We start from the raw sequence: 20,606 nt of genomic DNA, 5'->3' as shown, positions 1-20,606 counted from the left end.
ATCGACACTGGCGCAAGCGAAAACTATATCAGTTCAAGAGTGGCTAATCACGCTTATCGACGATGCCCTATCACTCCTAGACATGTGGAAACAGCAGGGGGAGATGTGAAGGACATCACCGAACGAGCCGAGTTGATCCTTGACATTGGTGGCTTTCGTGACAAGGTCCAAGCTAACGTCTTCGATACCAAGTTTGATTTAATCCTGGGACGCACCTGGCTCAAACGCGTCATTCCCTCGCCCGACTTCAACACTGACAGATGGTATATATCTCAAGGCTCTCAAACCTATTGTATTGAACCCGTACGAGACAAAAGCATGACCCCTCAGCTACACTATTTGGTGTCCGCCAAGCAAGTCGACAAGCTCCTAAAACGACGGGAGGCGGAATGCTATTTAGTACATATCGGTACGAAGGACAAGATCCGTTCGTTCGACCTTGACAAGGACTGGCAGGACCTTATCCTTCAGTTCGAAGATATTTTCCGCGATGATCTACCTGGCCTACCCCCAGAACGAGGAGTACAGCATGTTATAGCTACTGAAGACGCCGCACCTGTAAACCGACCGCCTTACAAGATGAGCCCGCTTGAGTTACAAGAACTGAAGAAGCAAATCGGAGAACTGCTCGCCCTCGGATTAATCCAACCTAGTTCCTCGCCTTGGGGTGCCCCAGTGCTTTTTGTCAAGAAGAAAGACGGTTCGATGCGAATGTGCATCGACTATCGAGCGCTCAACAAAGTGACAGTCCGTAACAAGCATCCTCTGCCGCGAATTGACGAATGCCTTGAACAACTCCGTGGCGCAGCGTATTTCTCAAGTCTCGACCTGAAAAGTGGTTATCACCAAGTCCGCATCCAACCTGATGATGTCCCGAAAACTGCATTCAACACCCGATACGGTCAATATGAGTTCTTGGTACTACCATTCGGTCTCACAAACGCGCCACCTACCTTCCAACGGCTCATGAACACAGTCCTTGGCGACTGCCTTGACAAGTTCGCGCTGGTATATCTCGACGACATTTTGATCTACAGCAAGACCGAAGAAGAACATAAACACCACGTCAAACATGTTTTGGAACGACTACGAGAAGCGAAGCTTATTGCCAACCTCAAGAAATGCGAGTTTAACAAACGTGAATTGACTTTTGTGGGATTCAACGTATCCGGCGCCGGCATCCTTCCAGCTCCCCAAAAAGTGAAAGCGATCAAAGATTGGCCGATACCAAGCAACGTTCAAGAGGTCCGTCAGTTCATTGGGCTTGCCCAACACTACCGACGATTTATACCTGGATTCGCGGCTATAGCTGCTCCTTTGACGGATCTGACTCGTGGTACCGGGGCAAAACGCCGCCCAATCACCTGGACCGACGAATGTGATGACAGTTTCAAACTGATCAAGGAGAAAATGACTGCTGCCCCTGTACTCCGTAGTCCAGATATGGACAAGCCTTTCCGTATTGAAACAGATGCATCCGACTTCGGTGTAGGTGCCGTACTTTTACAAGAGAGCGACGACAACATATGGCACCCGTTAGCGTACGAATCGAAGAAGCTGTCTTCTACGGAACGAGCATATCCTGCACAAGAGCGAGAACTCCTGGGTATTCTACACGCGCTTCGAACATGGCGCTGCCTCATTGATGGCCGTGAATATACTGTTTATACCGATCACTTACCATTGCGATATTTCCGAACACAACTGAAACCCACTCCTCGTCTCATACGCTGGATGGCCGAACTAGAACTGTATGATCCCGATATCCAATATAAGCCGGGTCGCGAGAACTGTGTACCAGACCTTTTATCACGACGAGATGGCCCCGAAACCGTTGCCGCTGAGGAAACACTTGAACCGGAGTTCTTATACAGCATGCCCTCTACAGAATTACCATATGATTGGCCTCGCTACTACAACAGACCCGAATCCACCTGGCCAGAAGATATCCGCGAACATCTCACGAAGCACAAAGACTACTTTGAAGCTCAAGGAGACAATGTATTTCGAAAGGTCAAGGTGGATGGTAAGACCAAGCTCGTACGATATGCCATGTTTAGCCGCCGCGCCGATTTGGTTGAAAATGTTCACAAGGGTTTTGGACACGCTGGAAATCTCACGGTATACGATATTTTGAAGAAACGTTGGTGGTGGCCCAAGATGAAAGACGATATTCACGAATGGTTGTCCAAATGCCCTCAGTGCCAGCTCGCTGCACCTGCAGATCGAAACAAACATTATGGCCCCATGCAACCCCTGGATGTGCCGCCAGCTTTTTCCCGTTGGCACCTTGATTTCATTGGTGAACTTCCCCGAACTGCTCAAGGCAACCGATGGATTCTAGTCGCAGTTGACTATTCGACAAACTGGCCCATCGCTCGCGCAGTCCCCGATGCTACCGGTCAAGCCATCGCTCAATTCATCTATGAAGAAATCGTCATGCGTTTTGGGTGCCCCGATGAAATATTGACTGACCGTGGTGCCAATTTTATGTCTAATGTCCTGTATGAATACATCAAGAAGATCAAGTCTCACCACAAGTTTACGTCTGCCTTCCACCCTCGAACAAACGGTAAATGCGAACGACTTAACGGCGTCATCAAACAAATGCTTCGCAAATACGTCAATGGCGCAATCACCACTTGGGACGAATATTTACCGACAGTACTTTTCTCATGCCGAATTCGAAAGCATCGTACCACTCAGTTCAGCCCATTCTATCTTACCTACGGTCGCGAACCTCGACTACCTGGCGATGCCATCGCCCCATTTGTTCATGGACGACTAGCCGAGGACCCGCAGACGATAGCCGATGATAGTCTTTCATTCCTTCGAGAGCTCCGCAAGGCACGAAACCAGGCGGAATCCCGTATGATCGCCGTCAGTCAAGCTGACAAAGCCAAATGGGACGCCGTCATGCATCCACGCAAGTATGGTCTTGGTGAAGCAGTGCTCTTACGACACGAGAACCCTTACAGTTTGGAATTCAATTGGATGGGCCCCTACCTCGTTATCGATTGCAACCTCGACAAAGACATCTACAAAATCCGCGCCTTGGATGGAACAACCTATCGCTCTTGGGTGCACACCGATCGCCTAAAACCCGCCAAATCCGATGACTTTCAACAACCATGGTACAATCCCACTCAGGCCCGCGCCCAATGGAATCAAGCTCCCGCTCCTGCTACTTCACCCATTACTTCTACTACTGACAACGTTGCTCGAGGACGATCAACAGTTTAAGGGGGGGATGATGTCGTATCCTTTTTTGGTATTTCCTAAAACGTTCACGGCAACACTTACGTTTTTGGTAATGACGCTTTGATCACCTTCAAGCAAAGGTTTCCTTTATCGAACAGCTCGGCCGAAAGGCTGAGCATTCAGAACCAAAATACCCTGCCAAGCCGTACTACGAAATTATTATAGATTAACCCAAAAACATATAAATACCCCCTCGATCAAAACGAATAAAGGTCATCAATTATCTATCCTCCAATTCTAGTTTATTCCTTCATCTATCGTCCGTGGAACCAGTATCCGGAATAGTGTCGTGGCTGAAGCGGATAACGTCCGAAAATGGTAACCAGCTTAGCATCTTGCTAAGTACAACCATCCTTTTATCAAAGTTTTAGCCGCTCAGCCATTATCCTCTTTAAGAACATAGACCGAATAAGCACATATAAATATCTCTTATAATTGACAAAAATAAAGCGTTACCTTTCCTATCCCTAATCCTCTTGTTTCCCACTCTGGTGATCTTGCCGGTATATCAGATCCGAGTGAAGTACGACAACTGGTAGCGGCTGTTTATGAGTTCCATCCCGTTAAACCTTGAAGATATCTCTCTGCTGACCGAAGAAGACAAAAACAAATTTGAAATCGAAGAACGTGTGCAAAAGTTATTACCGCCTGAATTATTTGAAGAATACAAGAAATACCGAAGCTGCAAGCACATACCCTCTGAAGCCAGACTTAAATCCACACCGTCGAGAGAAAAGCACTGGCAAAAACTTGCAACCAATCTTGCCCGCAAATTTGAAGAAACTTACACTGGAAAGATGATATCTAGTGATACATCAGCCACACCTGCTGCGTCCGTTACACCTGTAACACCTGCCGGACTTACTCCCCATTTTGATATCCCACCTGGCCTCCGTATTCCTCCTCCAGAAACGTACAATGGCGAACGCACCAAAAGCGTTATTGACAACTGGCTTCTTGCTGTCTCCCGTTATTTGGAATTCTACGCGGTTCCAAAAGAACGATGGATAACCGTTGCTGTGACACTCCTCCGAGGACGAGCTCTCACTTGGTGGAATCGACTTGACATCGATCACCGTGAGCCACGGACATGGGAAGACTTTAAGGCTCGACTCTCTGCCGAATTCTGTCCGGCTTACTCTCACCGCGCCGCCCGTAACCGTCTACGAGAACTCAAGCAATACGGCACAATCACCGAGTATGTTGACGCATTCGAAGACATTCGTCTGGAGTTGCCCAACATGACTGACGACGAGGCCATCGACCGGTTTATCTCTGGATTGCGAAACCCTGTTGCTGCCCATGTTCTGGAAGCCGACCCAATCGACTTTACCGAAGCCGTACGTGTTGCCCTCGCCTATGAAAGTGGTCGCCGCCTTGGCTATGGTGTTTCCTCTCATGCTTCGTCGACTCCAGAATATTTACGACACGAGGGCGTTGCTCCTATGGATCTCAGTACGATTGTCGCTGCTACGGTTGCCCAACTGAATGCATTGAACCACCCTAGCCAGTCTCGTCACCGACAATTGCCTTCGCCCTCCCGTTCTGCGGCTCCTCGTTCGTCCTCTTCTCGTGCCGTTCAATGTTACTGGTGTCGCCAAACTGGGCATTACCAACGCAACTGTCGCGAACGCGCCCGCGCCCATAAAGAGCTTGATGAACGACATCGTCGTGAGATGTCTGCCCGCCTAAATAGTATTGAAAATATCAAGGACGAAATAAAAGATTCTGATGATCTCGCTTATTCCAATGTCTCTCCTCCCGAGTGCCCAACCATCTCGCCTGATTCTGATTTCTTCCAAGAGTTGAACGCTGCTTCCCCTGGTCGTCTTCCTCTGTATGACTTCGTCATCCAAGGTCAACACTTTCGAGCGCTGATCGATAGCGGCGCTAGTACCAATTACATTAGTCCCCGTGTGGCCGATCTTGCGTCCTCAGTTACACATGAAACCCATGGTCAGGTCGTCGAAACAGCTAATGGTCAGCATGCCCCAATTAAAGGATCTGCCCACATCTCAGGAACGATTGGTGATTTTACTACCGGTTTTGACGCGCTCATTTTCGATTCGAAGTTCGATATCATTCTTGGTGATGCATGGTTGGTGGCTAACAAACCCATCCCCGACTGGCCAAACCATGTGTGGACCATTAACAACGACTCTCAATCGTTTATTATCCGCCCTATCAGCAGCACTTCCTCGACTGATGATGTCAACTTTCTCCTGTCCGCCAAACAAGTCGCGAAGCTCCTTGCCAACGATGACGCCCGCTGTTACCTGGTACATCTCCAAGCTAATGCTGCCGAAGAGGTGAAGAATCCTGAGTGGGTCATCAAGCTGACTTCCGAATTTGCTGAGATATTCCATGACGATATCACCGATTTGCCCCCCGACCGCGATGTTCAACATGTCATTGACACCGAAGATGCCACGCCCGTAAACCGCACACCTTACAAGATGAGTCCTCTGGAACTGGACGAGCTCCAACGCCAACTCAAAGAATTACTGAAAAAGGGACATATACAGCCAAGCTCGTCTCCGTGGGGTGCACCCGTCCTCTTTGTGAAGAAAAAGAATGGTGAGATGCGCATGTGCATCGATTATCGCGCACTGAACAAAGTTACCGTCCGAAACAACTATCCACTCCCACGTATCGATGAATGCCTAGACCGCCTCCGTGATGCCCGTTACTTTACCTCCCTTGATCTCAAGTCTGGATATCACCAAGTACGAATCAAACCCGAGGATGTTCCAAAAACCGCTTTTAATACTCGATACGGTCAGTACGAATTCCTGGTATTGCCCTTTGGTCTCACCAACGCTCCGCCAACGTTCCAACGCCTTATGAATTCGGTATTGAAAGATTATTTGGACAAGTTCGCCATGGTATATTTGGACGACATCTTGATATTCAGCAAATCCCTTGAAGAACACCAAGAACATGTACACGCCGTTCTGAACAAGCTCCGTGAAGCCCAACTGGTTGTCAATCCCAAGAAATGCCACTTTGCCCAGACCGAACTATGCTTTCTAGGGTACGATATCTCCAGCGAGGGTATACTGCCGTCGAAAGAGAAAATCAAAGCTGTGCAGAATTGGCCGGTCCCTACTAACGTCCAAGAGGTACGCCAATTTATTGGCCTAGCCCAACACTACCGTCGCTTCATTCCTGGTTTTGCGAGCATTGCCGCCCCGATCACCGACCTCACTCGAGGCAATGGTCCCAAACAACGTGCTATCACCTGGACGCAGGAATGCCAGCACAGCTTCGATCTCCTCAAAAGTAAACTCGTCGAAGCGCCGGTTCTAAAGTCTCCTAATATGACAAAGCCGTTCCGAATTGAAACCGACGCATCCGATTATGGTCTTGGTGCCGTTCTGTTACAAGAAGACGACTCCGGAGAATGGCACCCAATTGCCTTCGAATCCAAGAAACTTTCCAGAACCGAAAGATCCTATCCAGCTCAAGAACGAGAGTTGCTTGGTGTCCTTCATGCCCTTCGTACCTGGCGTTGTTTTATCGATAGCCGTGAACGAAATTATGTAGTATACGTTGACCATTTATCCCTGAAATCGCTGCGAACTCAGAAGAACCCGACTCCTCGCCTAGTCCGCTATCTTAATGAACTCGAATCCTATGATCCCGATATTCAGTACAAACCTGGCGCCGAAAATACCGTCCCTGATTTACTCTCCCGTGTTGATGGCCCCTCATGCGAGCCTGAACCTTTCGAAATCGAGCCGAAGTATCTCTACAGTATCGATGAACCTGAAGAACCCCACATCGATCCCCGTAACGATTGGCCCCGCTGGTATGTGAAAGACCCGGAAACCTGGCCCGCCGAAATCAACGCAAAACTCAAGAAGTACCGTGACCATTTCGTCATCCGTGATAACATGATTTTCTACCGCCCGCAGAAGGATCACCCTAAAGAACTTCGATACCTTCGCTTCGTCCGTCGCGCCGATTTAATCCAAGATTATCACAAAGGCTTTGGGCACACTGGAACTGCAACCATGTACGACCTGATGAAGACCCGTTGGTGGTGGCCCGGAATGCGCGACGATATCCAAGCCTGGACCAAAACTTGTCCGTCGTGCCAATTAGCTGCCAACCAAGATCGTAATATTCACAAGGCCCCCATGCACAATTTGGAAGTTCCCGCCGCCTTCTCCCGCTGGCATCTGGATTTCATCGGTGAACTACCAACGACAAGCAATGGTAACCGGTGGATACTCGTTGCTGTCGATTATTCTACGAACTGGCCAATTGCTCGTGCGGTACCCGAGGCCACTGGCGCTGCCATTGTCCAATTCATTTATGAAGAAATAGTCCTTCGTTTTGGCTGTCCTGACGAAATTCTGACCGATCGCGGCCCCAACTTCATGTCTCAAGTGGTATCCAGATATATTCGCATGCTTCGTACTCATCACACTTTGACTTCAGCATTCCACCCCCGCACAAACGGCAAATGCGAACGGTTCAATCAAACGTTGAAGAAGATGTTGAAGAAGTACATCAACGGTGATGTTTGTTCCTGGGATATCCACCTGAATACTGCTCTGTGGGCTTGCCGGATCCGTAAACACCGCACTACCGGGTACAGCCCTTTTTATTTGACTTACGGCCGCCATCCTAAAATTCCTGGTGATGTTGCCTCTCCTTGGATTCAAGTTTCTGCCACCGAACCCGCCCCAGAACAATTAGCTGATGACGCATACACTTACCTCCGAAAGCTACGCGAAGCTCGAGATACAGCCGAATGGCGAATGCAACGAAACGCTGAAGCTGACAAACGCCGCTGGGACGAAGTTATGCGCACAGAAACCCAAACGTTCGATATCGGTGACCTCGTCCTTCTACGCCATGAAAACAAAAAGGGTCTTGAGCCTTCTTGGATGGGTCCATATACAATCATCGGCCGTAATCTCGACAACGATATCTATCAGATCCACGAAGTCAACGGAAAAGAATACGCCTCTTGGGTTCATACCGATCGATTGCGTCCTGCATATGCCACCGAGGAAACTCGCCGACAAGCCTGGTATATCCCACGCATTGCCCGTGCCCTGCCTTCTCCCAGCCCGTAAATGTTCTCTTCCGATAAATTTTTTCTCTCTACCCGTGCCGCACTTCTCTTCTCTCTTCCCTGGTTGTTCCCTAGTTGCTCGAGGTCGATCAACGTTCTAAGGAGGGAGTAATGTCGTGGCTGAAGCGGATAACGTCCGAAAATGGTAACCAGCTTAGCATCTTGCTAAGTACAACCATCCTTTTATCAAAGTTTTAGCCGCTCAGCCATTATCCTCTTTAAGAACATAGACCGAATAAGCACATATAAATGTCAGATTTGAGTACTCCTTTAGAGTTCAGTTTAAATCTGTAGTTTTTGTTCATTCTTTATTTCTACCATAACATGGTCATATTTATATTTTCTATCAAGATCATTTTTATGTCTACAATCTTCAGGAAGGTTCTCGTCAACTTCCTGCACGGTTTTCTATTATTCCGAAACATAACCAATCAAGAAGTATTGCGGACCACTTTAATGCTAAACGGATTCGGTCTATATTTCTTCCGTTTTCCAGGCAATACCTTTGGTATGCCTCGTTCATCCATTGGTCCTTCATACCTTCTCGAAGGTTCCTCCAGACATCGATCTGCGGACGAGCCAATGCGCTGTCTTCCGTATTTGCTAAACTTTGGTATAGCAAATCTAATCGGCGCAAAAGAAGAACCGGCGTAACTGACAATACCCCCCCTCTTGCCTGAAGTCCGTCCTCGGGCTTCGTTATCGAAAGAGGCATCCGAGTCAGAAAGGTGATACTGGTCAGGAGGTGGCACGGTAGAAAGATCCATAGGGGCATCGATGGGTTCGTCCAGCGTAGGATCTTGTTCCAACGGTTCATCCAATGAGGGTGCTATCTCGGTATCGTAAGGAGCCATTTCTTTGATGGGTTCTGTCGTCTGCAGTGGAACTTCGTTAATTGCCGTGGGTTCAACGGTGTCAACTTCGCACATAGCGGGGACATCTTCAAGTTCGGTTGAAACCACGTCGTCAGTGATGTCGGGGTCGTTCATTAAGTCCAAAGCGGGTTCATAATCCGAGCGGTCATGTTCGTTAGGGTCAATCGACTGAGACATTGGGGACATCGGGTCTGTCGATATTTCAGTGTCGTCGAGATCTTCATCACAGATTGTATCCTCTTGATCGATTGTTGCGTCGGGTGAATCGATAACTTCGTCAACCATAGAATTTTCGGAGTCATTCGGCAGGGCAGGTGTTTCGACGGCATCTTCAACCATGGGGTTTTCGGGAGCAACGATTTCTTGCGCATCGTGAGTGTTGGGCTCGTTCACGATGGCGTCAACCTTTTCGTGAAAGTCGTTAGATGGCGGCAAATCGCGTAATGCACCAGCAGGCCATTGGGAACGGGACGTTCGCACATCGAACCAGGGTCGCGTTTCGAGTAACTGTTCGACTGTGTTTGCTTGCTTCAGGCGATCGACATGTATCCAATCAGGTCGAACCACGCCATCGAGACTTTCCAATAAATAGACATCGTTGTCGTCGTTCTTGCGTCGTACACGATAAGGTCCTTCCCATGAAAATTCCAATCCAACTTTCTGTTCCACACGCAACAAGACTAAGTCACCAATTTCGAACGTAATGGGCTTAACCGTAGCATCCCATCGAACTTTGTCACGTTCGGCTTGCAACTTCAGTTGTGTTTCGGCGTCTTGACGGGCTGATTCTAGCTTGTCCAGCTCTTCAGAAGGTCTGTTCGGGTCCACAGGAACATCAGGTTCAGCTAGATAAGGTCGTAATGGGTCACCAGGGAGCACAGGTTCTCGACCGTACACCAAGTAGAATGGGCTATGTCCAGTAGTAGCGTGTTTACGAACACGTAAGGCCCATACGGCTGCGTCCAAGTGTTGATCCCATTCATGAATTCGTTCACGCAAGTACTTGATGAGCATCGACTTCAGGGTTCCATTCAAGCGTTCGACTTTTCCGTTCGTTCGAGGATGATAAGCCGACGTAAATCGATGCGTTGCCTTGATTCGTTTCGTGTATCGCTGCAAGATTTGGGACATAAAGGCAGCACCACGATCCGAGAGAATCTCCTTGGGGCAACCAAAGCGCATGACGATTTCTTCGTACAAAAAGTCTGCTACCGCTGCTGCAGACGCCACTGGGACAGCTCGAGCAATTGGCCAATTCGTCAAATAATCCACGGCAACAATGATCCAACGATTGCCTTGACGAGTCGTAGGTAATTGACCAATGAAATCCAGATGCCATCGTCCAAACGGTTCCGGGACGTTAAGAGGATGCATCGGCGCTTTGCGAACAGATCTTTGAGGTTTACCGGCTAGTTGACACTCTTGACACTGCTGTAACCATTCTTCGATTTCCTTCTTCATCTGGGGCCACCATACACGGGGTTGTAATACGTGTAACATGGTTGATAATCCGGCATGTCCAACGGAATGGTGATAACGAGCAAGCAGGTCGGCACGTTCAATGTAAGGAACAAATCGGGTCCAGTGTTCATCGTTTCGGTGGTAGATTACGTCGTCCTTGATCATAAACGTATCGCGATTTTCCTTCAGCTGTTCTCGTACGGACTCAGGAATGGCTTCTTCGGCGTACATGTAATAAAGAGGCCAATCTGTATCATGCACCACAGGCATCACCGTGTCCATTAAGTATAAGTATTCGGGCACTACGGGCTTCTCATCATGGTCATCGTCAGGGTCTTGAACGATCCGAGAGAGTGCATCCGGTACTACTTGTTGTTTGCCTGGTCGATACTGAATATCGGGGTCGTACAGTTCCAGCTCGTTAATCCAGCGTACCAGCCTAGGGGTCGGAGTTTTCTGCGAACGTAGGTACCGAAGTGGCAAATGATCCGTGTATACCACATACTTGGTACCGTCCAAAAAACATCGCCACGTGCGCAAAGCATGAAGGATAGCAAATAATTCCCTTTCTTGAGCAGGATAATTTTGCTCAGTCTTGCTAAACTTCTTGCTCTCATAGGCGATCGGATGTTCCAAACCATCGTCGTCATCTTGAACCAGTACAGCACCACAAGCGAAATCTGAAGCGTCTGTATACACCTTGTACGGACGATCGAGTCGAGGAGCAACCAACACAGGAGCAGAGGCTAACCGTGTCTTCAATTCTTCGAAAGCAGCTTGACATTTCGGCGGCCAAACGATCTTTCGGCGTTTCGGTCCAGCACCTTGCGTGAGGTCGGTCAATGGTGCGGCGATGTGGGCGTAATCCTTGATAAATCGGCGGTAATAACTTGCCAATCCAAGGAACTGTCGCACCTCCTGGACATTGGTGGGAGTGGGCCAAGTTTGCAGCTTCGCAATCTTCTTGTTATCCGGCAGGATACCGTTCTTAGTCACTCGAAATCCAACGAACACCAATTCGTCGACACCAAATTCGCATTTGTCCGGGTTCAGAAACAGCTTGTGTTCACGCAATTTTTCCAACACCATGTGCAAGTGCTTCTTGTGTTCTTCCTCGTTACGGCTGTACACCAGAATATCGTCGAGATAAACCAACACGAATCGATCGATATATTCTCCGAGAATTCGATTCATCATTGCTTGAAACGTTGGTGGAGCGTTCGTCAAACCAAAAGGTAACACCTTGAACTGATACTGTCCATATCGAGTGTTAAACGCAGTTTTCGGTCGATCCTCGTCACGTAATCGTACTTGATGATATCCGCTTTTGAGATCCAAAGAAGAGAAAATACGTGCGCCAGCCAAGCGATCCAAACATTCGTCAATTCGTGGCAATGGAGAAGTGTTTCGAACCGTCAGTTTGTTCAAAGCTCGATAGTCAACACACATACGCATGCTACCATCCTTCTTTCGTACGAACAATACTGGAGCACCCCACGGTGACTTGCTGGGTTCGATCAAGCCTTTGTCCAATAACGCCTTGATCTGTCGCTGAAGTTCATCTAGTTCACGCGGACTCATCTTGAAGGGGTTTTTCGATACGGGTGTTGCGTCGCCGACGTTGATCACATGCTGTACGTCGCGTTCTGGAGGCAAACCAGGTAACTCGTCTGAGAATAGGTCTTCGTATCCCTCGATCCACTTAGCAGCTTTCTTCGATAAATCGGACATCACCTTGATGTCGTTCTCGCTGTTGACCAACAACAGGGCTACTTCTTCTCGCTGCTTGATCGACTTGACCACTTGCCTCGGGCAACACACAAAATTCAGTTCGTCATCGTCCGTTCGTTCGTTAGGGGAGAGCACCATCTCGCCCTTTGCCGTCTGGATCCGCCATGTTTTCGTCTTCCAGTCTACGGACGGGTTAACCGTTTCAAGCCAATCCATGCCCAAAATGAGATCGAATCGACTGGGAATCACCAATGCCTCGATGTGATCTTCTTTCTCGACTTGTCCAAAGGAGAAAGGCACCTTGACCACCGTATCCACCATGATCGTCTTGTTACCAGCAGACTTAACTGGCAGAGCGCATTTCAACTTGCGTTGCGGCAAACCTTTTGCCAGACGTTTGGATACATAGTTCGCTGAGGCTCCCGAGTCGATAATAACTTGCATAGATTCTCCGGCGATATAACCTTTATATGTCGGCAAACCAATTGCACCACGTCCTTCGTTGGCCAAATGCTGTAATTCTTCCAAATGGTCGCGTTCCTTTTGCCAACGGTCGCGAGTTTCCTTGTCCTGGTACCACTTGAAAGGGGAAGAAGCTTTCGATTTCTTGACACCACCGCCCTGCTTCTTCCCAGCACCCTGATCCTTGCTTCCAGGACCTAGTTCCGGTAGAGGGGTGGTTACATCTTCTTTGCGCAATACGGCCCCCTCTTGACCTATTGCGCGTTGACTTTTAAAGCAGCTTTGGCCGCTTTAACCACTGGGCAATCCTTCACGAGGTGACCTTCCTGGTCACAGGCATAGCACTTCGGGGTCTTGACGTGCTTCTTGCCGTTGGGACGTCGTTGTCTCCTGGGACGATCCAATTCATGCAAGTCCAGATCCATCGGTTCGGGTCCATTGAACCGACGTTGAGCTTGCTGGGGACGGAATACGGGACGGAAATTACCACGGCGAGCATCTTCGTAGTCCATAGCCAACTCGATGGCACGATCCAGAGTCTCCGGTCTATAAGTGTACACATATTCCTGGATCGGAATACGTAAACCACGAGTGAAGCGGTCCAAAGCTTCCGCTTCCGAGACATCACCAGCGATCGCTCTCAAGTCCTGGAACTCTTCGGCATAACGTTGCACGGAACCAGTTTGTCGTAGGTTGTGCAACTTTCCACGGACTTGTCGGTACACACCAGTTGGGACAAAGTAGTGCCGAATGGCATCGCATAAATCTTCCCAGTTATCGATCGTATCGTCACCACTAGTCTGCTTGTGACGTCGCCACCACATCTTCGCCTTGTCTTCGAGGAGCATAACAGCAAAGTTGAACCGCTGTTCCTCCGGCATTTTTGTAAAGGTGAAGTATTGGTCGACATCATCGATCCAGTTTTCCACAACGACGGGGTCCTTGGCACCTCGGAACTTCGCAGGCAGAGGAACCTTGACTTCTGCACCTTGGGTCTGCTTTCCGGCGTTTTCTTCCTTCTTCTTCTCGCGTTCCAGAAGGTAAGCCAAAGCTTCGGTGAGAGTCTTCATTTGTGCGTCCATAGTTCCGGTTTCGTCGTAATAGTAATTGGGCTCAGGTCGGGTTTCTTTTCAGCCGCTACCAGTTGTCAGATTTGAGTACTCCTTTAGAGTTCAGTTTAAATCTGTAGTTTTTGTTCATTCTTTATTTCTACCATAACATGGTCATATTTATATTTTCTATCAAGATCATTTTTATGTCTACAATCTTCAGGAAGGTTCTCGTCAACTTCCTGCACGGTTTTCTATTATTCCGAAACATAACCAATCAAGAAGTATTGCGGACCACTTTAATGCTAAACGGATTCGGTCTATATTTCTTCCGTTTTCCAGGCAATACCTTTGGTATGCCTCGTTCATCCATTGGTCCTTCATACCTTCTCGAAGGTTCCTCCAGACATCGATCTGCGGACGAGCCAATGCGCTGTCTTCCGTATTTGCTAAACTTTGGTATAGCAAATCTAATCGGCGCAAAAGAAGAACCGGCGTAACTGACATAAATATCTCTTATAATTGACAAAAATAAAGCGTTACCTTTCCTATCCCTAATCCTCTTGTTTCCCACTCTGGTGATCTTGCCGGTATATCAGATCCGAGTGAAGTACGACAATAGATTCAGCAAACCCCGAAAACGACACAAAAAAAAACGACGTTTGACATGCAAGCGTCAAAAGCAACGCTCCCGGGTGGGCTTGAACCACCAACCTCCTGATTAACAGTCAGACGCGCTAGCCAATTGCGCCACAGGAGCTCCGCTGATAAAAAAATTTGCATGTTTTATACAGTCACAAGAATCACGTGATTTGGGTATCATTGTGATTGGCTGGACGTTGTCCAAAATGCTGAAGGAGACTAAACGCAACTCAAAAGCCCTCACAGCTTGGTAGACGATGAAAGGTACAACGGTTCAGTTTTTTCTAGGTTCTGCGAAGCTGAAATCAGCATTAGCTATGTTCTTCAAGCGCTGGTCTTATTTAATAGCTAATGTTATAAGATATTTGAGAAAACAAAAATCAAATTTTTGCTGGGCTCTTGGACCTCAATCTATATAGAGACATCCCAACTGACCAAGCCTCCCACGAGCACGTCTTAGTGTCTTTTTATTGTAATGGCTGCTGTAGCATTGATGAACGGATCGACCCCTCAGCATAAGTTGTTTGCTTGAAGCTATATTATGCAGTTTCTATCAGCATTATCTTAACATGACTGTTGTGGTCCCAGATAGTGTAAGCATTCTCTCTTATTAGCCTCCAGCCTAGAAAGTGCCAACCCTACTTGGCCGTTCAAAGAATTCGGCCTGTAAAGACCTGATTGCGCTTTTATCATGGCGTCGACTACACGATTTCGTCTCCCATCGCACAAAGACACCCATCACCCGCTCCATATCAGGCTGGACAATCTGGGTGTTGAAAAATTAGAAGTTCCTAGCGCGGACTCTCTGATTTCGAAACAGGTTGAAGTGAATAAAAAATGATTCAAGGTTCCATGTGTCGGTCGTCACAATCAAATAATATGATACGTAATGACAAACCCTGTGTTCTTCGAATCAGCGTATATTCCATCTGCTCTACAGACAATATAGACAGAAAACTTCGCTATCGCCCCCGAATAAAATATATTTTTGTATGGTTGAACATTATGTTCAAAAGTTTAACGGTATAATGAACTGTATTTCTTGAATATCGCTTTCACTTCCGTTGATCTCTCACGTAGAGGTGCAGTTGCGAATGCGGTCACAATATTCTCGGGCTGCTCGGTCCATCTGAAAAGAGGAATTTCATGCTCTACTAGAGCATCAGCAAGCTTTTCAAGCGAAGCAGCATTTTTGGTCTACAGTTTTATCAGTAATGTGATCAGTGGAAAATGCAGAGAGACTATTAGAATACTCACTTCAAGGACCACTTTTCTCATGTTATGAATATCTTTCAGATACTCTTTTGTGTTGTCATCATCCTTCGTCTGCTGCAATATGGCCGTAGCTGCGTGACAAGCTTGTGTTATGACACTTTGGTTTTACTTTAGTCAACAAAAAGACAAACGGGACAAAACGGACAACGCGCCATTTACCTTCCAGTGGGCCATTGCAAGCTCTGTAAAGGTACTTAGCACGAATTTCAAAACGTAAATCTCGAGTATTTACCTTGGCCAAGTCTTTACGGACAACAATGAACATGCATAATGGTTCTGCTGCAATTGCTGTAGCCATGACAGTTATTGAAGAAAAGCTGGAATTTCTGTAGCCTTGCCTTCCCAAATTTTTTTGATCCACGCTGGTGACTGCTCGCATTACAGTCGATCTTTGGTCCTTTCCTTTGATGATAATGCGAGTATGGCTTTCTGGAGGTTAGGTTCACATAAACTGCAGCTGACCAGGCGTGCAGTGAAGGTTAGAGCTAACTATCCACTTTTTTTTTACGTTTCGTTACTGTTTTTGCAAAGGTGCTTAGGCCTAAGCATACTCTCTACTTATTACAGCAGCTGTTGGTTTTAGTACCACCTGTGGCTACGTATTTTTTTTTTATTTCCGGTGAATGGAGAGTATTGGAATGAGACTGGATCATTATTTCATGATATGCTTGCACTTTATGCTTCTTCTGCTTATCAGAAGAATCACGTGCACTGGTCAAGCCCTACGGAATCTCATATGCAAACTCCGTTATTCGCTGCTTCGTTGTTCCCTTCCTTGTCTGCTGATTGAAAGCGACCGATCTCTCTGAATTATCTATACATATGCAAGAACAAAAAGATAACCCAACCTCAGCCAACAGCTCGACCGCTGTACAAGGAAAGGCTGCCAATAGTGCTAATCAGCGTGATGCTGGTAATCTGTACGTTTGTGCTTCGATGATCAGCAAGTGTACCATGTCGCCATCACTGACAATTCTTGGTTACTCAGGTTCTATAAGCGATTGGTGACAGAACGCAATAAGACCTTAAGTGAACTACAAAATACCCATACAGCATTACATAAGAATATGTCCCGTATCGCCAATACAGAGAGTAACACGAAAGCTGTCATGGTGAGCCTCGAGGACGAAAAAAAATTGTTTTCAAAAAGTTGCGACAATCATTGATGCAACAACATAGGCCTTTTCGTTACTGGGGGATCTGATTGACGAATGTATATACGACGTCCTTTTCGAAGTCCATCGAGATATCAAATCTGCCAATGCCGTATGTCAGATCTGTCAAACAAAGTTCGTATTCTCCTGGCCAAAAAAAAAAAAAAAAGGAAAAAATCATGATTGGACACTGCAGCTAACCGCATACGCATTAGATGTCGCTCTTATGGTAGATTGATTATATGTATATCCATGTTATGCTCTTTATTCTCAAACTATCCTTTATAGCGACGCAATCAGGCACCGATATCTTTGGCAACAGCTATAGTGTAAATAATCTTCCGTTCTATGAGTGTGTTCATTGTCACAAATCGATTGCCTCCTCAAGATATGCCCCGCATTTGGAAAAATGCCTTGGATTGTCTGGGAGACAATCCAGTCGTGTAGCAAATAGAAGGTAAGTTACACGGAAGTAATGCACAACAACAGAATTTTCATATTTGCAGAATGGGAACCACGTCTCCGTCGCTGTCGTCGGATGACAACAGTGCTAGTGAAACAGTCGAAATCATAGAAAGAAAGAAGAAAAAGGCACCTTCAGTAAGTATAATTATTCCAAAATGCATCTTTATTTGTAGGTTTGATATATACCTTTTTTTCGCTCTTTTTTAGTCACTGGGAAACGGATTGTCAAGGGTGAAGAAACTGAAAAATTTGGGAAACGAATAAGTTCCCTTTTTTTTTTTTATCGACGCACTGTACCATAAAATAAATATCATTTGCCATGCATTGAAGCAAATTTCATTATTCTTCATAATGATTTGCCTCTTTTAGCGAACAAAAGCAAATGCACTCAATGCACTGGGTAACCGTAACTTATAAAGCTTACTCCATAGCTTCTTGTCGCAGCATTGCTATTGCCTCGCTATTATCTCGTTCTCATTATTTTTATCTGTGAAACGATCTTGCAATGAGACAATGTACCATATGCATGCCTCTTCTGTTTTTGATTGCGGTATTGCCGTATGTGGCGGGATATTGCATCTACAATAACCATACGGATGACACGTATATTTGGATCCGCCAAATTAAAGGCGCTGGTAGTACCTTCGAGCGGTGAGTTGAAATGAATGACGGCTACATCGTACTATATTTGACATTCATACTTTCTCAGGCGATTTAAGCGGGAACGGCTACATCGAAATGAGAAGGCTTGCTGTCCCTACACTGTGTCGGATTGTCAAGTGAACCGTGATAGAGATGCCCTTGTAGTTTTCGCTGTAAGTAATCGATAAGAAACAAATCCCAGGCCAATTTTTGAAATCAATACATTGCCAATTATTAGATGAGGCAAAAGTTTCCTCAAGCCGATGGCGAGTTCTTTGAAATCAATGTACCAGCCGGTGGCTCGATTGTATTTGCGGGCAACTACTACAACCCAACAATCCATGCGTACGACCCATCTGGAGAACCTTTCAAATTCGAATTTCTGTATAATCCAAATGACAGAAAGTATCAATAATCATGCCCGTGATACAATGCAAATAAAGAGCTTCGCCGTGCGACTGTCAAATCTAGCGATACCCTCAACATACAGAAAACATCGGAAGATTCTCAGCGCAATAATATCTCCATACATGACGCTTTTGTTTGTTATGCTTGACGAATATGATAACCGTGTGACGTGACGGATATTTGCCAACCACACTTTGTCATCGATTCCCCTTTTTTATCTTAGATAAATATCGTGTGATTGACCTTTCGGATAATGATTGAATCTGTTTGCAATCTCTCTTGGTAATCATTACTATCTGAGCCCATTTCATTTGCTTCACGTTGTTTTCAGTTGAGCTCAACTTGAATGAGCAACTCCATCCAAATAGCATGAGGTTTAGCTGCATTCATTAAGGACCGAAAAACGGTCTACCCGGCGCTTTTACCTTCAGAGAATCATTGCAGCCTACACAGATGGGTTTTAACCCCTCCCCACCCGTTTCATTCATGTTCGATTGTCCGGTATATCATAAAGCGTGTCGTTTGGTTATACACCTGTCTCCCTATGGCAGTAAGAGTAAATGCTCCCAAGGCCGTACAGTTTGGAGCCAATAGCGCATAGACTCTTGGAAGATTTATGTGCCTGAGGTAACTATCGCTTTAATTACCAAATCATCTTATTATATGCCCGTTGCTAACCAATGGGGCATGCGAGCGGTGGAACCAAACGTTGGCGCAAACGATGTCGGAACTTATCTGTGATTGAGAAAAGGAAAAAAAGAACCGGGAGGAATAAGAAACGATGGTGCGGCTCCGCTTTGCCGTTAAGAGATACCTAACAAGCCGTACACCCGCTGTGCAATGGATGCCGCCTGCCACCGGAGGTCGCCCTCTTACATTGAGCGACTTTCGTCAGACAAAAAGCCTAACGCATACACGGCATAACCTGGGCGAGAACTCTTGACGGAACTTCGGTATATTAATGACAACCTTATGGCATACGTTGCAACGTGATTTGTTTCTGAACACGCGCAGGGCAGCACTGGTTCCCCCCTCAGTTCCATCCCGCCCAGGCTATGATAGATCTAGAAAGATGTGTGGGTATGTTGGGTATTTAAAAAAATGAGTTAGTAAGCTCTTTGATTGATTCAAATTTTCGTCAAGATATTTTACCTTTGTTATTTGAGTTTGCAATAGCCATTGATTGCTTGACATGACTTGGATTATATGACATTGAAAATTTTTTGAATTAGTATACGTTCATTATACATCATAGCAAAGGAAAAGAAATTGGACTTGCCTTTGAACCAAATGGTGAACCGGACAAAAAAAAAGATGATACGGACCGCCAGGTAAGCTTCTTCTTCGATGCGGAAAATAAAATTGCTTCCAGGGACAGTTAAGCGATGGATCGGTGGTGTCAGCTTGAGCAGGCAAAAAATATTGACGTGGCCAGAAGTGACGGTAACTTCGAGTTGGATTCCAGATATCGAGAGTCCCCCGAATGAAAAGAAAGAAAAACAAATAAAGTACATGATGATAAAAAAAAACAATGGTCGCGTCAGTAAAAACCTCATAAAAAACCCTGTGGGAAAAAAAGAGGAAAGACTGCGAAAAGAATATGTACATGAAATATAAAATAGAAAATACAATAATTGGGAAGACACCTCGAATACGATATCATGAGAAGCAATCCAAAGAAGAGGAACATGAAGAGGACGCGTAAGCGTTTTCCGATGAAAAAGATTGTCACACCACCGACGATGGCATCCGGTTTCGCCAGATGGATGGATGGATGGCGAGAGAAAGTCAAGTTGTAGTATCCAAAACTTGTCAGGCGAAAAGAAAATGGAGAAATCCGGAAGGTAAAAGAAGAGATGGAAAATAAGAGAAGTAAGTCTATTTTGCCGGAGCAAAATCGATGGTAGACCACTCGACGCTTACCTTTTTGAGGATGGTAGTCGATTTAACCAAGTTAGATACACGGGATAAGAATGGTCTGGATGATGGATGCGGATGGGATCTTGATACAATGATACCTAGAGTTTTCCAGGTAAACAGAAAGAGAGAGAAGACCAAAATATATGATTTCCCATGGATGAAACAATAGTCA

General features: G+C 46.4%; 3 protein-coding genes and 1 non-coding gene across 4 annotated transcripts; 2 read left to right on the top strand and 2 right to left on the bottom strand.

Annotated features, from left to right (window-relative positions):
• Nucleotides 1–14,614: 14,614 nt before the first annotated feature.
• BYT42DRAFT_t150 lies at nt 14,615–14,688 on the bottom strand. Its single transcript has one exon. It is a non-coding gene; the product is annotated as a tRNA-Asn (tRNA).
• A 773-nt stretch (nt 14,689–15,461) lies between these two features.
• BYT42DRAFT_588924 (peptidyl-tRNA hydrolase II domain-containing protein) lies at nt 15,462–16,613 on the bottom strand. Its single transcript, XM_051570313.1, has 4 exons — nt 16,078–16,613; nt 16,005–16,027; nt 15,828–15,942; nt 15,462–15,767 (listed from the first exon to the last, which is right to left on the bottom strand). Exons 1-4 carry the CDS (start codon nt 16,222–16,224, stop codon nt 15,588–15,590), a joined length of 465 nt encoding a protein of 154 aa, XP_051418715.1. The 5' UTR covers nt 16,225–16,613; the 3' UTR covers nt 15,462–15,587.
• Nucleotides 16,614–17,694, top strand: BYT42DRAFT_588919 (uncharacterized protein). Its single transcript, XM_051570312.1, has 5 exons — nt 16,614–16,957; nt 17,025–17,134; nt 17,215–17,228; nt 17,288–17,456; nt 17,506–17,694. The coding sequence occupies exons 1-5, from the start codon at nt 16,913–16,915 to the stop codon at nt 17,669–17,671; spliced, it is 504 nt and encodes a 167-aa protein (XP_051418714.1). The 5' UTR covers nt 16,614–16,912; the 3' UTR covers nt 17,672–17,694.
• On the top strand, nt 17,690–18,615 carry BYT42DRAFT_153875 (uncharacterized protein). Its single transcript, XM_051562303.1, has 3 exons — nt 17,690–18,115; nt 18,174–18,279; nt 18,345–18,615. Exons 1-3 carry the CDS (start codon nt 17,970–17,972, stop codon nt 18,519–18,521), a joined length of 429 nt encoding a protein of 142 aa, XP_051418713.1. The 5' UTR covers nt 17,690–17,969; the 3' UTR covers nt 18,522–18,615.
• The last annotated feature ends 1,991 nt before the right edge of the window (nt 18,616–20,606 follow it).

This window comes from Radiomyces spectabilis (assembly GCF_025331425.1).
Source record: "Radiomyces spectabilis strain NRRL 2753 chromosome Unknown BYT42scaffold_17, whole genome shotgun sequence".
NCBI classification, from domain to species: Eukaryota; Fungi; Mucoromycota; class Mucoromycetes; order Mucorales; family Radiomycetaceae; genus Radiomyces; species Radiomyces spectabilis.
Note: the sequence above shows the minus strand (reverse complement) of the source record. Positions and strands in the feature narration are given on the sequence as shown.

Coding starts and splice junctions, on each gene's coding strand:
- BYT42DRAFT_153875 (XM_051562303.1), top strand. CDS start 17,970: ATGAGACAATGTACCATATGCATGCCTCTTCTGTTTTTGATTGCGGTA. Junction 18,116..18,173: donor GCTGGTAGTACCTTCGAGCG/GTGAGTTGAAAT, acceptor ATACTTTCTCAG/GCGATTTAAGCGGGAACGGC. Junction 18,280..18,344: donor ATGCCCTTGTAGTTTTCGCT/GTAAGTAATCGA, acceptor GCCAATTATTAG/ATGAGGCAAAAGTTTCCTCA.
- BYT42DRAFT_588924 (XM_051570313.1), bottom strand. CDS start 16,224: ATGCGAGCAGTCACCAGCGTGGATCAAAAAAATTTGGGAAGGCAAGGC. Junction 16,028..16,077: donor TCCGTAAAGACTTGGCCAAG/GTAAATACTCGA, acceptor GTACCTTTACAG/AGCTTGCAATGGCCCACTGG. Junction 15,943..16,004: donor TTGCAATGGCCCACTGGAAG/GTAAATGGCGCG, acceptor GTAAAACCAAAG/TGTCATAACACAAGCTTGTC.
- BYT42DRAFT_588919 (XM_051570312.1), top strand. CDS start 16,913: ATGTCCCGTATCGCCAATACAGAGAGTAACACGAAAGCTGTCATG. Junction 16,958..17,024: donor GTAACACGAAAGCTGTCATG/GTGAGCCTCGAG, acceptor GCAACAACATAG/GCCTTTTCGTTACTGGGGGA. Junction 17,457..17,505: donor AGTCGTGTAGCAAATAGAAG/GTAAGTTACACG, acceptor TCATATTTGCAG/AATGGGAACCACGTCTCCGT.